The sequence below is a fragment of the Triticum urartu genome, chromosome 2A, assembly GCF_056163025.1.
Source record: "Triticum urartu cultivar PI428250 chromosome 2A, HENAU_Tu73, whole genome shotgun sequence".
NCBI classification, from domain to species: Eukaryota; Viridiplantae; Streptophyta; class Magnoliopsida; order Poales; family Poaceae; genus Triticum; species Triticum urartu.
Window position 1 is genome coordinate 651,522,844 of NC_141874.1, and position 17,128 is coordinate 651,539,971.

The 17,128-nt window shown below is 52.3% G+C and overlaps 2 protein-coding genes across 2 annotated transcripts; both read right to left on the minus strand.

Moving 5' to 3' along the window:
- Nucleotides 1-3,681: 3,681 nt before the first annotated feature.
- LOC125539474 (protein NRT1/ PTR FAMILY 8.2-like) lies at nucleotides 3,682-5,863 on the minus strand. The gene is made up of 2 exons (XM_048702932.2): nucleotides 5,407-5,863; nucleotides 3,682-5,326 (listed from the first exon to the last, which is right to left on the minus strand). The coding sequence occupies exons 1-2, from the start codon at nucleotides 5,519-5,521 to the stop codon at nucleotides 3,687-3,689; spliced, it is 1,755 nt and encodes a 584-aa protein (XP_048558889.1). The 5' UTR covers nucleotides 5,522-5,863; the 3' UTR covers nucleotides 3,682-3,686.
- Nucleotides 5,864-9,519: 3,656 nt separating this feature from the next.
- Nucleotides 9,520-11,819, minus strand: LOC125539473 (nudix hydrolase 8). The gene is made up of 9 exons (XM_048702931.2): nucleotides 11,536-11,819; nucleotides 11,169-11,446; nucleotides 10,975-11,040; nucleotides 10,721-10,858; nucleotides 10,542-10,619; nucleotides 10,403-10,453; nucleotides 10,285-10,319; nucleotides 10,081-10,189; nucleotides 9,520-9,958 (listed from the first exon to the last, which is right to left on the minus strand). The coding sequence occupies exons 1-9, from the start codon at nucleotides 11,657-11,659 to the stop codon at nucleotides 9,752-9,754; spliced, it is 1,086 nt and encodes a 361-aa protein (XP_048558888.1). The 5' UTR covers nucleotides 11,660-11,819; the 3' UTR covers nucleotides 9,520-9,751.
- Nucleotides 11,820-17,128: the final 5,309 nt, after the last annotated feature.

Genomic DNA, 17,128 nt, shown 5'->3' on the forward strand with positions numbered 1-17,128 from the left:
AAGCCGCAGTGACGCTAGTGGAAGGTTGGGACATCTTTTCACCTTAGACCACCGCCACAGCCGTCGGGGGGCCGCCCATGAAGCAGCACGGATCTGGATGCTGCTACTCCACAATGGTGCGAACTAAACTACAACATCCACCACGACTCCGGGGCCGCTGATCCAGCGTCCTCTATGTGAACTTGCTTGCCGAAGAATAACATCGCAGAACCTGTGCAATTGACATCCTCCACGGGAAGTGTGTGCAAGATCTAGTTGGTTGTGAAGAGAGATGGACCCATCCATGCTTGAAGCAAGCCGGAACCACGGTGTCGGGATCCTCCCCACGCGCCATATGCTAGCCGCAAACGGGCACTCGGACCTAGATCCAGCCTGACTGCTCCACAATGACATCTCGAGCGGCCTTGCCCCGAGGAGGCCCGCACAACCGGCGTTGCTGAGGTGGTGCTCGCTTTCGCCACTGCGAATTCACCTCTGTTGCACACAACTATGTCGGCTCCAAGGTGCTGCCGGATGGCCTCATTGGTGTTTGCGCCATCGTGCCGCGCCATGACGATCGTCGACTCTGAATCGTCATGCACAAAATCCTCCCCATGGTGCAGACCCGATCGTCACCCCAAAATTTACTCTAAATACAGCAGATAGAAAAGAATACGTCATTATAATATACAGTTGATTAGGGATAAGAAGGGATGATCTCTTCCTGGTCAAGGCAAGGCAAGCAAGCCAGCACCAAATTAAGACCATCAACTCAAACACAAACCAACTTCTCCTTCTGGTCGGAGCTACAGGAGCACACAGCACAATGCTCACCCAAACAAAGAAGGTGATATCTCTCTTCCTTTTCTTCAGATTGAAATGTTCTACAATATGGATAATCAAATTCTCCTTTTACACATTGCTGAATCATTCTATGACCATGAGCTTTCTATCATGACCAGGATGAACTACTACATGATAACTCTCGTGGTTACTTTAATAACATATTACTGCAGTACTAATAGGTGAAGAAACACTGAAAAATATGCCAAAAAACATGGCGCTTGAAGGTGAATTTCAGTTAAAAGTCCAGTTGTGGTTTAGGGAGCAGAGGAGACATGGGCCGTTTGCTCTCACCCGCAGCTTGCGGAAGTGCGAAATCTAGGAGCAGAGACCTCTTCTTGCCGCCGCCGCTGGTTCTTGGCTGTTGGTTCTAGTAATTAAGATCCACCGTGACAGAGAAGCGGAGTGGAAGGAGGGTTAGAGGCCACAGGTCCTGTAAACCCTAGCACGTGGAGGATCCAGGGAGAGGAAGGAGGGGAGTCACCGCCGCAGGGAAAGGGGAGGGGTCGCCGTCGAGATGCACATCTCGCCGGAAGGGGGCGGGAGAAGGGGTTTCGTCCGGTGCTCGGAGGAAGGTCAGGGAAGAATCTTTCGACGGTGGCCCATGTTCAGGCCCGGTAGCACTGGAAATGTGCTCTCTCAAGCCTTCGACGCTGGGATAGTCCCACCTCGGAGCATTACTAGCACTACGACCAGTTTATATATATATTCAAGCTTAGCAGAGTGCTCGACGAGTTCGGTGGCGCGAACTTGTAACCCAGATGATGAGGGGGCAATTCGTGTCGGCCCCTAGCCCAATTACAAGTGGGGAGAAGCTGACTGCCATTTTTATATTTTCTATACTTACTCTGCTCAGATTTCTATAATATAATCTTTATTTATAAATCTTATATGATTCATGTATGTATTCGTGTATAAATTTTATATTTTTATACTTACTCTGCCTGGGCGCGCCCACCGACCCCGCTGCAGGTCGTAGCGGTTCCACCTGCAGCGACAGAAGCTCCGTCATCTCTCATCAGTGCACCCAGATACTAGTCCCACATCGTTGGGCGAGGTAGACACCGACCAGCTTAAATAGCCGCGCCGGCGCATGACGGCAAGCTTCTCTGTTGTTGTGTTGGTCTATCAATTCTCGCTGCGTGGACAAGATAACTTGACACTCGACTGCATTTCATTAACTAATGCCAAGTTCGTCTCGTTCATGTACGTTGATACCTCTATTTCGTAAATCATTTTTTTTCGACAAATTGTGATTCATAAAAAGCAATGCAGACATGAATATTTCCCTTGTGAGGGAGATAGACCCTGATAATAGATCTTCTGTGTGATAAACATAGAAGATTCATACTAACTCGTCATGCGGCGAGGTGGAACTAATACGGTGCGAAAAATCTAATTATGAGCAATTTTCGGTGTGTTTTGACAGCCCAGCCGGCCCAAGATGGACGAGATGATCATCATGCATGGCGCTGCATGTAATAGATTTTTGTTAAGAAATCGCCGCATGTAATAGATGTTTTGAAAATAAGGTATGTGGTTGCAAATGATAAATTTTAAGGCCTGCTTGGTTTTGAGGGCCCAAATTTATAACCTGCGGCGATGCTTTTAATGCTTGCTTTGAACTGTCTATTTTGTGGAAGTCTATAGCGTCATCGCTGTGGCATGTGAACTTACAAGACCCACGAACTTCTTCTTTTCTTTTCTCTTTTCCCGTCCTTATCTCTTCATCGCTCGTTTTTTGCCACACAACTCCACTGCGCCCACGCTCTGCGCTCCCTCTTCCACCTTTGCCGCATCTCTCGGCTCCATGGCCTCCTTCCTTCAAGCTGTTGTATTGCTGCCATCGGAGCTTCAACCACTGGTGGCGGAGTTGCAACCCACAGGGCCCACCGTTGCTGGAACCAGTATGCTGGCGAGCTGGAACAGGCGCCTCGTTTTGATACAACCGGGCATCCCAGAGCTGAAACCGGTGCCCCCCGCTGCTTCAACCGGCGAAACTCTTCGCGTCGTGGAGACGGACGGGCGGGCTGCGAGGCGACCTCTTTTGCTGCAACCCGCCATTTATTTGCTGGAACTGGCATCAGTTTTTCCTACCGTCGCCATGTGATTCGCTGGACAGCCGATGACAGAGTTTTTGCTCGTACTAGTGTATGTTTTCGCTGGGACTAGCTTTTCTTTTCGCTACAATCATTCTTTTGTTTGCTATACAATCGAACAAATGAGAGTCTCCTTGCTGAGTTATTTTGCTGGAAACAGTGTATATTTTTGCCGGAACTAGCAACTTTTTTTTGCTACAACCAATCACTGGTGTTCTCTCCTGCTGAGGGTGATTTTTTGCTGGAACCGATGTCTTTTTTTGTTGGAACCTTATAACGATTTTGCTTCAACCTGAGAAGTTGTTGCCTTTTCTAGATCTCTTTTTTGGCTGGACACGGCAGTGCAAACCGAAGACTGCGGCAAGCCGAAGGCGGGGTTGCGCTAGGATGCTGCAAGCATGGCGCCCGGGAGCTGAAATTGATCGATTTGATTTGTTTTCAGAGTTGCATCCATGGTGAATCGCGCTGGAATCAATGGCGGACGTGACGCAATCCTGGCAGCCACGTTGGCAGGACCTCACCGGAGCTCGTCAGGTACGGCCACAACAACGACGAGGAGGGGGAGTGGAGGTGTGCATGCGGGGGAGCGTGTGGATTCCCCTAATTTCTTTTCTCGCGAGGTAGAAGACGACACAGAAGGGGCCAAATCGAACGGCTAAACATGAATAGATCGGGTGGCTATCGTGCGACCGGCCCAACGTTCCCCTATTTTGTTCTGTCTCCTGGTTCAAGCACACACATTCAGGTTTAGCCGTTGAGGTTCACTCACTGGTCATCATCACCTCCTTCATTGGCCTCCGGGTTGTCTCCGGCTTCGGCGGTCCTCTTGTAGGCGTACCAGTTGGCGATGGGCAGGTAGACAACAAAGTTGACAACGCTGAGCACGGTCATCAGCCAGAAGAAGTAGTCGAGGTGGCCGACGTTGAGGTTCTTGTCCGGGATCCACCCTTGTCCTCCACCCCTCGTCGTCACCTTCTTCACCACCGTCACCAGCAGCGTGCTCACGTAGCTTCCCAGCGCTACCGCCGTCAGCGACAGCGCCATGCACATGCTCCTCATGGCGTCCGGCGCCTGGTCGTAGAAGAAGTCCAGCTGCCCCACGAAGACGAACACCTCGGCGGCGCCGACGATGAAGTACTGCGGCACCTGCCAGAAGATGGAGATGGGCACGATGTCGTCCTCCCCGTACAGCCCCAGCCGCGCGACCGCGCGGAGGCGGAAAACCTCGAGCACGCCGGCGGCGACCATGGAGAAGATCGAGACGACGAGGCCGACACCCATGCGCTGGAGCTGCGTGAAGCCGCGCGGGTGGCCGGTGACGGAGCGGACGGCCGGGACGAGGAGGCGGTCGTACACGGGCACCCAGAAGATGACGCTGAGGGTGTCGAAGGTGGAGAGCGAGGCGGAGGGGATGGAGAAGTGGGCGCCCATGCGCTTGTCGAGGGTGTTTCCCTGGAACACGAACACGGTGTTCATCTGCCCGTACACCGCCGCGAAGACGATGCCGCTCGCCCAGATGGGCAGCAGCCGCACCACGCTCTTGAGCTCCTCCACCTGCGTCACCGTGCACAGCCTCCACGCCGACGGCGCCGTCGCCGTCCTGTCCGCCGGCGTCTCCACGGCCGCCTTGTCGAGGAACCTGAACTGCTCGGTGTGCTCCAGCTTGCGGCTCCCCTCGATGCCGGAGTCCCTGTCCGTCGTCTCGTGCAGCGCCGACCCGTCGACGGGGACGCTCAGCTTGCGCGTGGCCGCGACGAGCACCTGCGCGATGCGGGTGAGCGGGCTGCCGCCGGGGCGCTGGTGGCGGTAGAGCGGCGTGCCGACGAAGAAGCTGCCGACGGCGATGGCCATGACGACCGCGGGGATGCCGAAGCCCCAGCCCCAGCCGTAGCGCACCTGCACGTTCACCAGCACGGACGACGCCACCAGCGCGCCGATGTTGATGGACAAGTAGAACCAGTTGAAGAAGGAGCTCTTGCTCCGCCGCTCGCTCTCGTCGTGCTCGTCGAACTGGTCTGCTCCGAACGAGGACACGCAGGGCTTGATCCCGCCGGTGCCCAGAGCAACGAGGTACAGACCGACGAACACCGCCGCCGTCTGCCCCGCCGTCGGGTCGCACACCCCCTGCGCCATGCACGTCGGCACCAGCCCTTTCACCGACGCCGCAACCGTCAGGAGCCCCAGGCCGATGACGTAGATGATCACGAAGGAGGCGATGGTCCAGAAGCGGCCGAGGTAGGCGTCGGCGAGGAAGGCGCCGATGAGGGGGGCGGCGTAGCAGGTCCCCGTCCAGTTGCTGACGGTGTTGGCGGCGTCGCTCTTGTTCATGCCCATGTTGTCCAGCATGAAGTTGCTCAGGTTGGCGCTCATGCCGTAGTACGCCAGCCGCTCGCAGCATTCGTTAGCTGCAATTCATGGATCAACGCCATGGCTGGCTCAAAGAGCAGGGCAACAACGGAGTCGTCGTGTGTATGCACGTACGTACCGAGGATGTAGGGGCAGGCGCGCCAGGTGCCGGTGCTGCTCTTGACGGCCTGGTTGCCCTTGATGTCCACGGTGCCATCTTGGGTGTAGATCGTGTCCGCGCCAACCTCCCCCATTTCCACCTGCTACTTTTTGCTGCTCAGACCTCAGAGGAGCAACTTTTGTAATGGGCAAGACAAACAGGATGGTTTGAAATTTTGAATGGCATCGAAGGTTTATATATCCAGATCAAATGAGAAAGTACAAAAGAGATGAAATCAGCCAGTCCAAACCTCTTCACATGCTGACAAATGAAATTTGTTGGAATAAACCACGACTGTGTGTCCGTACCGGTAACAGTCACCGAGTAGCTAGCTTTTATCGATCCGCCGGCGGAAACTCTCACGCGAAAAGCACATGTACGCGTACCACCAGAGAGGATTTTTTAGGGGAGCCAGTTGTGTATGCTGCATGATAGACGCTAGGACATGCATGTTGTATTCGGCCAGTCAACAAAAATCCATACGCGCTGTATATATGCAAATCGATGTCGACTACGTTTGTCTATTTGTGAACATCTACTGTCACGCGAACCAAGCTGTGGTTCCATGGTTAGAGAGACTGTGGTATCCCTAGCCTACCAGGATTCAATTCCTGATGCTCGCATTTATTTCTGGATTTATTTTAGGATTTTCGGCGATGTGCATTCAGTGGGATGAGACGTTTTCGTCGACGACGAGACGCCTACGATATGCCGGCTCATAGGGATAGGGTGAGTGTATACCTATGAGCGCTTGTGTCTGGTGTTCAAAAAAGAACATCTACCATCATGATTACCAAATCAGGCGCCCTATATGTCCCCGGCACGTCTGGACACGTCCACGGATGGTTACCAGTCAGATCTCAAATTTTCGCCCGCACAGCTGAGGCGTAGCTCATATCTGACACCCCACATCCATACTACGCATGCAAACGTAATTAAACAACGGACAAAGAAATCGGCATCAAACGGACAACAAAATGCATATAAACCCCCTTTACATCATCGAAAAGATCACCACGGTTCATCACTGGACAAGTTCTAAACTTAAACAACTAAAAAACAATAATATAAACGGATGAGGAGCGGGATCACCACTTCCTCGCGGGCCCTTTGCCCTTCTGGTCGACGACGCAGCGATAGGCGCCCACGGCTAGTGGTGAATCGTTCGAGTCGTGGGAGTCGTCGTCGTCGTTGGACGAGTAGTCGACGATGACAATGAGCCCCTTCATCGGACGGACGCCACGCTTCACCACCCAAGCCGCCTTCGTCGTTCCCTCCGCCGCCTCGTGCTCTGACTGCTCAATGGCAAGCCAAAGCGTCTTAGTGCTCTTCCTCCGTAGTCGGCGACCGTTCGTCTTCGCCATCGTCAGCCACCGGCTATAGACCAAAGTGAGGAGCCGCTCGTCCTCGTCGTCGGCAACCCGCGGCGGCAGCGCACAGATTGCTCCATTGTGTTCCTCTCCCTTGCCCGCTGCGTCTCGCGACGCGCACCTCACGTGCGCGCCCGAGCCGGCAGAGCAGGCACTAGCACCCTCCGCCTCCCTTGCGGAGCAGCGATTGGCGGGGGAAGGGGACAACATGGGTCAGTGCCACCCTGACGGAGCTGCGCGCGGGCCGGGAGGAGCCAGTTCCAACGTCTACGTTGCATCGACGTGGGAGCAACGACGGGGCAGATCCAAAGTTTCCCCCTTGTCCACCTTGGACTTCTCCAGCGCAATGCGGAGGGCCAGCTCGTTGATGCCGAGGTTGGAGTCGAAACTCTGGCGACTGGTGGAAAGATGTGCTCTTTTCCGACGGCGGCTACATGAATGCGGAATCCATCAGGGGGATAAATCTCAGCAGGTAAATGAGCCCAACTTTGCCGTTGTACTACTACATATTACATTTATAAGTATCTTGAGAATTTGATGGCGATGTTCTTTGGTACATAACATAGTCATTTGTTGCATCTTTAGGTTTGGAAGCCATTTGTGTTTTGAAAGTTCGATACTCATAGTCATTTGTTGCATCTTTAGGTTTGGAAGTCATTTATGTTTTGAAAGTTCGATACTTTTAGAGAAACTTGCTTGACCCCTCAATGTCATTCACGCAACTGATCCAAAGCTTAAGGAGAATTTGACCAGGTGTAAGTTAATTATCTCTACTCCTAATGTCTCATTTGATAGGATTGTATTTTTTTTGTTTCCCATTTTCGTCTGTTTTTTTTGTCTTCCTTTCCACCACCCCACCAGTTTATTTTCGCGTCACCTCTCACACAACGAAAAAAAATCTAAACGGATCAAGACTTTTCATGCCGATGCAAGTTATTTAGTAATGTATTTATGTGAAATAATCAATCACGATCAATCTCTATGAAATTTAAATTAATTAATCTTACCTTAAATCAATCAATCACATTAATTTGGAAACAAATAACCGATTTTAAGAAAAATCGGTCAATAACTCTAAATCAGCACTTGGCTCTCGGCGTAGCGAGGGAAGGGGTGATGCCGTCTTCTCTTGACTATGCGGGTAGCACGGAAAGGGGTGGCGAGTGATTCTGGCATTGACATGACTTTGGCGATGGTGGCTCACTCGTTCTCGTTTCGATCTGGAGGTCCCGTGTTGGCAATGCGACCTTTCTTCCATATTGGGCCGGGTCCGGTTGTACCTCGGGTGGCTATGGCGAGGATCCAAGCGAAAGCTCTATGCTTTTGGTGGCAGTGGTGGTGATGCCTGCGGATGTCACTTACCACTTGGGGCGCGTTGAGGAAGTCCTGAATTAGGGGGTCCTCTGGTGTCCGGGCTATTTGATATGGGCCGGACTGATGGGGCGTCAAGATACAAGCAGAAGGCTTCCCTCCTGTGTCAGGGTAGGACTCCCCTATGCGTGAACGGCAAGATTGGTGTCCGGATATGTTATTTTCTTTCCTTACAAACCCTCTGTACAATCCTAAGTCCCTCCGGTGTATATATAAACTGGAGGGTTTAGTCCGTAGAGGCTATTGTAATTTTTATAGACTAGACAGTTAGGGTTTGGCCATTACGAGTCTTCGGGAGACTCCTTATTAGCTTAATCTCTCTAACAAGATAAGCATAAATTGATCTGTCGATGTTGGTGGTCTACACTAGCTTGACGAATTCCAGGGAATCAACCTCCAATTCAATAGGTAGCTTAATTCTCACTAGGGAAGGTGATATAATCCCCCTATACATGCACAAATTTCTGCCCTCTTTATTGTCGTTTTTTATTGCTTGACTTGTTTGGATCGAATTTTTATTGCTTGACTTGTTTGGATCGAATTTTCACTGCCATTTTGTATGGGTTTTGTGATTTGGGCAATTCGCTTTGTATCGGTTCGGTAGATTGGGTTGTGCGTTGCCACGGCCCCAGGAGCTGGAAGAAAATCAACGCAATTACTCCTTCCGTTCACTTTTGTAAAACATTTTTAAATTTAAGACAACATCCAAAATAGTTCAGTTTCGGCTGTCTTGAACGACTTAAGAAAGTGAACAGAAGGAGTAGAGGAGTTGGGAGAAACATGATCTTCCGAGATTAGCAGACACTGCAATCTTATAAACATGGTTGTTTCCTCCTAGTGGGTCGAGGTTAGATGGCAAGATGGGAATATGCTCTTTGCCGGGTGCGGTGTTTCGATCGCTCATCTGCATCCGGTCAAGAAAAAAAAATTAAAATGAATATTTGATGCATGAGGTTTGCTTTATTTTTTAAATTATTTAGACATTTGAGCAGCTCTCGGCAAAAAAGACAAATCGATTCGTGTGAGTAGTAAATATTTTTACAGACCCTAGACGTCTAAATAATTTAAAAAATAGATCGAACCTCACGCATCAAATTATCTACCACAATTTTTTTACCTCACGCATCAAATTATCTACCACAATTTTTTGATTATTTTAATATTTATTTTGATTTTTCTCGTCAGGGCCGGTGAAGCTGAGCCTGGGCTCAGAAAATTTGTATGCAATTTTTATTATTTAAAATCTGGATTGTAAGTTTTTCTCGAAAAAAAACTTCGTACCCCTACCCTCTGCATCTTCGTGAAGGATACTTTGAAGCTGAACTTTCTCTAACAATACTGCACAGTACACTGAAACTGAAAGAAAAATATATCTTCCAGATCCCTGCCATTTCTTCTAGATAACTGCCACCACCGGTACACTGACGCGAATAGTAGTACAAATTACTCGTCCCGCCCATGTCTAATTACAGTCTTCTACACGTATGTACAGAGGCCAATCCAGTTGCCTCCTTAATGCTACAACTTTGCACCACACAACGCCTCGGCGGTCGCAGAGCAAAGAAAAAGAATCCGGCGAGCCGTCAGGCAGCGTCGCAGTTGACATCCTCGGGCTCGCCCACGTTGTAGTAGAGGGTGGACTGCCGGCCGTCGAACTTGGAGACGACGTTGTGCGCCGTGAGGCCGCAGTAGCACTTCCTCAGCCGCTGGATGCAGATGTCCATGATCTTCTGGAACATGTGGTCCTCCTGGATGAAGGGCTGCTTCACGAACTCCTCCAGCGGCATCCACTGCACCACACAAAGGCACAGTATGTACAGAAGCTTCAGCAAAGCAGAATACTCTGAACCGAAGTTTCTACTACCATGGGAGTCGATTTTCAGGTGTAGTTTTGAAGATGGTGATGACGTACCTTTGCTGCCTGAATCTCCGTTTCGTCGATCTTGATCGCGCTCGACAGAGGCCTCAGCATGCAGATGAAGAACAGGTCCGACTTCTGAAACGCCACGTTGTGCGCGTGCCTGTCATTGTTTTACGGTTTCAGTGGTGAGTGAGACAACATTCAGGGTATCTCAACAGTTTCAGAGTTACTGCGCTGAGGTGGACGAGTGTTTACCTGAAGGCAACCACATCCACGAATTCAGTGTCAACCTGCACAGAGCACCACAAGAACAATACCGTTCAGAACCAATCCTCACGAGAAAGTCTATCCAAGTGCTCGGTTTCTTTCTTACCCCTGTTTCTTCCTGGACCTCTCTGATGGCTCCCGTGTATATTTCTTCTGACTGCAAGAGGAAGAACAATTGCTTCAGTAACAGCGACACACATCGCGTACCATGGTTGCATCGCCGATGATCTTCAGTGCGTTCTTACCTCCTGAATGAACCCCGTGGGGAGTTTCCAGACACCATCCAACGCCCAGCCGCGGTACTTCTCTTGCACCACTAGGACCTGTCCGATTGTTCATGGAAATGCCATTAGTCCCACGAATTTATTCAGTCATTATCCTTTCAGATCAAAACTATTACTAGCACTGTGCGCGCGAGAGCTACCTCCATTTGATCATTGATCACGAAGCCCCCGACGCCGACCTGATGAGAAGCGTTCGCTGGGAGCAGAGACGGCTCGTCGGGGATCCAGTACGTCAGCATCAAGTAGGCCTCCTCCGCGTGGTGGTACTTGAATCCTTCCTGCACGCAGATTTAGGGACATAGCATCAGTTTCAGTTCAGTGAACTACTGATTTTGTATCTAAGTTCAGACAGACTGATTTCAGTGACGACGGTAGTTAGTAATAGTATTCGTACCTTGACTGCTATGGGAACAAACTCAGATCGATCCACAGGCAGTTTCAGCCACACCCCTTTCTTTCCCTGCAAAAGGAATCACAGCACATGTAAATAACTGAACCAAGTGACAGTCAGTTGCTGATACATTTCATAAATTACTGAACTGGAGTATTTCAAACCCCCATTTTCTCCCTCTCGATCTGTGCACGTACCACGGACTGCCAGTAGGAGAGGGACGCCGCGAGCGACCGGGCGAAGGCGGCCCCGTCGGCCGGCAGCCTGTCGGCGTCGACGACGACCCCGCTGTACTCGTCCTCGGAGGCCTCCAGCACGAAGTTGTTCTCGAGAGTCGTCCACCAATGGTGGCCGGTGGAGTCGGGCCAGTTGACGCCCATCCACTCGGGCTCGCTCCTGAACAGCTTCCTCCGCGCCGCCGACCTCACCCCGCTCAGCATCCGGCCGATGGAGTAGGACGCGCTCACCCCGTGCTCTGCACAACAGCAACGAAACACAGCGAGTGAGCTCACGCGATTCAGATAGGCGCCAGTGACCGACGGAGTGACAGACAGGAGCCCGTACCTCTGGAGGAGCCGGGGCAGTTGAAGAACCTCGCGGCGCTGCCGGCGCGGCCGCGGCGGCGCCCGCCCGGCGTGGAGCAGAGAGCGGCGGCGCCGGCCGTGTCGACCAAGCTGCAGCTCTCCATCGCTCACAAGTGGTGTCTGGACTAATCCCTTACCTCTAGACAAAGTGCTACCCAAGTTGCAGTGCTATCACGAGCGATGCTACCGTTGAGGTATGAACTGATACGGCGTGCGCGCCTCGCGATGTCCGGGGGCGAATGGCTGAGCTCCACAGAGCGGCCGAGGAGCTTATAAAAATCTCGGGCCACGCCCACGTCGGTGTCACGGGGATAAGGGGCCACGCCGATGGCATGGGGATATTCGCGCGCCGGAGCGGGCCAAGATCCCGCGCGCCGGCTCAGAGTTACCGCCCGGCCGCACAAGGCACCCCTAACCCGATTGCTATCATTAGGAGTAGTTCCTTCGCAGTTACCACTACGCAAGCGAACAAAAACACTGTGTATACTAAACTAACTCGACGACAGTGCGCAGGAGAAACGACACGCAGATGCAGAACCCAGACGAGAGTCCCGGGCGCATGTCATGTGGGTGCTGAGAGTGCTGTCTGGCCGGTGGTGGAGGACGGGTGGGCGTGACGAGGACCCGCAACGCGGGACGCATCAATCAAGTGGCATCAGCAGTGCCGTGATCGCTGCCTAATCACCCCGTCACGCGGGCCACCACCCGCCCTTCTTGTTACTAGCTTTATTGATTGATTGGTTTTATCGGTGGTTGCAATTAGTTAGGCCTCCGTGGTACCCTGTCCGCCTCCGTCTCTGCCGCGTGACTGGGCTCCGCGTCGGAGGGGGCCATCCAGTGTAGCTGAACTGAACTAGTGCAAATTTCCTCATCCAGATATCTTGATGATTGTCTCGGTCATGATGGTGTCCTCCTTGGCGCGCAACGCAGGCTGCACGCGTCAGCGACAGGAGATTTTTTCAATTAGTCTGAAGAAAAGTAGCAGACGATTTTTCTCACTTCGTAGGGAGCGAGTGCAACCGGTTTGGATGGTTCGCGCGTTCCGCACGTGATCGATGGTGGTCGGGCGGGGAACTCGTTTGGGATTGGATTGGATTGGGCGGGTTACGTGGAGACAGGTGGTGACGCCCGGCACGCGAAAGGTGCTACGGAAGCTCGGACGGGTCTAGAAGGCGACGCCGGCGCGGCAACACGTGGGAACGGCCCGGGCTGCTCCGGGAGCGGAGGAGCAGGCCGCCGCCTAGACGCGTCGCGCGCGCGCGTCTCCGGCGGCCATGCACGCGACGTGCCGAGCGCCGCGTGCTGGACCGTCGGGTTCGGTCTCGTGGGCGCGGTCTGCGTTGCGGGCTCCGAGTTCCCATGCACGAGCCGAGGTGGCTGCGCTGCGAGCCGTGATCGTGGTGGTGTTCTGTTTCAATTCCAACCCGTCATTGCTGCATGCCGCCTGCACGGGCCACCGTGTTCTTCTTTTTTAAACATCTATACAAACACAAGTGCTCACATACACGCACATACACTTATCTTTATAAACACACGCATATTCTGTTTTGTTAATGCCCAATGTCATGCTCGCTCCATTCCATTCTGTCAGGTAGCTAGCTATGTATTCCCTCTATAGACAAACCGACTGGCTAGGGGTAACTTGATTGGAAATTAAATTTGAATCAGCCGATTATTTGCTAGCCGTTGAATGTGAAATGAGAGGCCATATTTGTTTCTCCAACTTCCTGCCTCATCTACTAGGAGTATTCACCTTCTTCCCTGAAACCTCCGCACATACCACCGGCCTAACCGCCGTCCTCTGCCCCCCGCGGCCGCCAGCGCTCCCACACCAGCCCGGCTACCTCATCCTCCCCTCAAACACCGCCGACCGTCGTGCTTTCTCCGCCCACGACCATCCCTATACCCCCCTCCAACTCTGACATCGAGTCGTCGGCAGACCTCCAACTCTGACGTCGGGTTGTCAGTGGACCTCTTCCCTGAAAAGAGGAGTAATGTTTCGTCTTTGCCGTCCGTCTCGTCACGCCAAGCCTCGTGCGTTTGTCATGTTTCATGAACAAACCTAGTCGAAAGTGTGCATTTTACTTTTTTGCCTGTCAAGCACGGATAGTTGATTGACAATTAACTATGAGTTATTAATGGATGCATCACATAATAGCCATATCTGAACCATCAGATCAAGGGGGCCGGGTCAAACATCTTCTTACGCGACCACATATATATTGGAGGTAGTGGTAATCCTAGCTAGCCACCACCTGACAAGATCGCAAATGCTCTTTCTCCTTGCGCACAACCCATCATCGTTCCTCTCGCTTCAATGCCTGGGAGCACGACGTTCATCTCCTGCGGCAACAACTTAAGCTGTCATCGAGAGGTGTGAGCGGAGGCTCCCTCGTGGATACACGCCACGACCTCATAGGCTCATACCCCTGGGGTCGGAGCCGCTTTCCTGGTTGCAGAGAGAGTGATGCTCGTCCCGATTGTGGCGTATTTCGCGCCGCCTCTCACAGCGTGGCTGGCGCCGGCTGTCTAGGAGGACTTCGACCTCCCGACAGTACATGAGGTCGTGCTTGTCGAATAGGTGCAACCGGGCACCACCAGAATGCATGTGTCCTGCTTGGAGGCTCTAGTCCTCCTCTTAGATTGAGAGCATCACGAAGGCTAGCGGTACGAGCGAGTGTGGAGGCCCCGACGGGGAGGCGGGGCATGCAGCGACGCTATCCTGCCTCGTCGCGTGAAGGACTCGCCGACCATGGTGGCAACGAGGGAACTTCGACACCTCAAGTGGCGAAGGTCGACACTCTTGGTTGCCGGCCGGTGACAGACGATGTCTACTAGCCCGTCAATCTCTCGAAGGGAGGGTGAACGCGCATGGTTGCAGCGCGGCCGTTTGAGCTGCCTTGTCATCATCTAACTAACTGGCGACATGCATGTCAGTATGGGCGCGACGCTTGGCGGCGTGGTGCCCTTTGAAGGGAAAACGTCCGTAGCATCATGACAACGTGTCATTGTGAAACAAGAGAGAAGAAGAATTGGATCGGCACAACCCAAAAGGTGGCCTCAGGACGTATATATATACTCGGCCACTAGGGCACAACCGGCGCACTGGGATACATCAGATAGATACAAGTTGTTACATGAGATAATGACTACAAAGGGATAAGAGATATTAACTAACTCCATGTACAATATCTAACGTGTTTAACATCCCCTTCAATCTAAACTTCTTACTAGAAGATTGAGATTGTGTCTGTTTGAGACAAACGCCGATTCTGCCAATGGTTTAGTGAAGATATCAGCAGTCTGTTCCTTGGAAGAGATGAACCTTACATCAAGTGCTTTAGTCGCGACCCTTTCACGTACAAAGTGAAAATCCACCTCTATTTGTTCCGTTCTGGCATGAAATACTGGGTTGGCAGACAAATAGGTAGCACCCAGATTGTCACACCACAGAACTGGAGGTCGAGACATAAAGACTCCAAGCTCACCAAGAACAGATTGTATCCAGATTACTTCAGCTGTTCCATTTGCTAGTGCCTTGTATTCAGACTCAGTACTCGAACGTGAGACTATGGCTTGCTTTCTTGAGCTCCAAGACACAAGATTGGGTCCAACAAATACCGTAAAACCACCTGTGGATCTTCGATCATCACTGCAGCCAGCCCAATCCGCATCCGAGAAGCAGCTCAGCAACAACGAGGGTGATCTCCGTATGAAGAGGCCCATATCACGTGTGTGCTTCGAATACCGCAGAATGAGTTTGGCAGCTAAAAAATGCACGATGGTTGGTGTGTGTAAGAACTGACAAACTCGATTGACTACAAAAGAGATATCCGGTCTCGTGAGTGTCAAGTACTGAAGCGCCCCAACCAGACTCCAGTATTTAGTGATGTCATCCTGTCCAAGAGGCGATCCACTGTCCTTGCTGATCTTTTCACTTGAAGACATGGGCGTGATTGATACCTTACAGTTTTCCATGTTTGCACGGTGAAGTATGTCGCCAATATATTTCTGTTGAGACAGAACAATGCCCCCTGGCGAGGACGTCACCTGAACTCCAAGGAAATAATGCAAGGGGCCAAGATCCTTGAGAGAAAACAAGGCTTGAAGATTAGCGAGTAACTTGGTTGTGGCAGATGAAGATGAGCTGGCCACGATGATATCATCAACATAGACAAGCATGAAAATAGTGACACCGCCATAGTTGAAAACAAAGAGTGATGTATAAGCCTTAGATGCCAAAAACAAAGTTGCTGAAGTTTAGAGCTTAACCGAGAGTACCACGCACGAGGGGCCTGTTTGAGACCATAGAGAGCCTTGTTGAGCTTACACTAGTATCGGGGGGCAGAAGGATCCTCACACCAAGGAGGCTGACGCATGTAGACATCCTCCTGAAGAATGCCATGAAGAAAATCATTTTGGACATCCAACTGTCGCAAACACCAACCACGTGAACCAACAATGGAAAGAACGAGACGTATAGTGACGGGTTTGACCACTGGGCTGAAAGTATCATCATAGTCCAACCCATACCTTTGCTTGAACCCCTTGGCAACAAGATGAGCCTTGAGACGTTCAACAGAACCATCAGCCTTGTGCTTGATCTTGTAGACCCACTTACAGTAAATAATGTTGACACGCCGTGGTGGAGGAACAAGCGTCCATGTACCATTTTGGTGAAGAGCATCAAGTTCTGCCTGCATTGCCGCACACCATGCAGGGGACTGAAAAGCTTCATGATGATTTGCAGGTTCACGGAGAGCAAGAAACACACGCTTGACGGATCATATGTGATCGTTCCATCGGTGCGATGCTTAGCATGACGAGTGTGATCACGAGTCCGGGTGACCATAGCGTGAACAGGTGGTGCAGAAGATTCGGGGGCCGCAGAAGATCCAATGGCGGCAGAGGCAGATGCGGCAGCAGCCGCTGTCGCCTCGGATCCACTGCTGGAGCCGGCCACGGGCTGCCGCGCATGCAGAGACAAGGCAGCATCGGTGCGCGGGCCGTCAGCGCCAACCGGCCGTGTCATGCTAGGATCTGGGGCCGCGGCACCAGCGGGCCGCGCCGTGTTAGAGTCCGGGCCCGTCGACCCAACAAGCGCCACATGGACCGGGGCCCCAGGCGTGTCGGGTACGGTGGGAGACAGCGGAGGGACGGGTCCCACCACAGGCGAGGGGAGGCGCGCCCCATGCATGGCATAGGCGGGAGTGGAGGGAACAGGCCCATCCGTGCCCGACAGGTGGCCGCGTGGAGATGCAGACCCGTGGTTGTCGATTCCCACTGTTTTGGGCGACGCGCAATCATGGGCCGGCGCGTGATCCGAGGGAGGATCCACACCAGGATCCACGCCAGAATCTGCATGGGATCCCGGAGCTGCTGCGGGAGGGATTTTCTACGCCAGAGGAGTACCTGCATCCAGATTAGCATCCAAACCAGATGTGCCATAATTCATGTGATCATGCGGTAATAGAAGTATGGCGTGTTCTGAGACACTGGGAGGTGCAGGCGAGGTTTGGGTATCGGCAAAGGGAAAAACTTTTTCGTGAAACACAACATCACGTGATATGTAG

What these genes read in the sequence shown, in the direction of transcription:
- LOC125539473 (XM_048702931.2), bottom strand. Translation starts at nt 11,659, where the DNA reads ATGGAGAGCTGCAGCTTGGTCGACACGGCCGGCGCCGCCGCTCTCTGC. An exon ending in CTGCCCCGGCTCCTCCAGAG is followed by an intron (nt 11,447 to 11,535) that starts GTACGGGCTCCT and finishes GCTGTTGTGCAG; the next exon opens with AGCACGGGGTGAGCGCGTCC. An exon ending in TCTCCTACTGGCAGTCCGTG is followed by an intron (nt 11,041 to 11,168) that starts GTACGTGCACAG and finishes TTCCTTTTGCAG; the next exon opens with GGAAAGAAAGGGGTGTGGCT.
- LOC125539474 (XM_048702932.2), bottom strand. Translation starts at nt 5,521, where the DNA reads ATGGGGGAGGTTGGCGCGGACACGATCTACACCCAAGATGGCACCGTG. An exon ending in CGCCTGCCCCTACATCCTCG is followed by an intron (nt 5,327 to 5,406) that starts GTACGTACGTGC and finishes CATGAATTGCAG; the next exon opens with CTAACGAATGCTGCGAGCGG.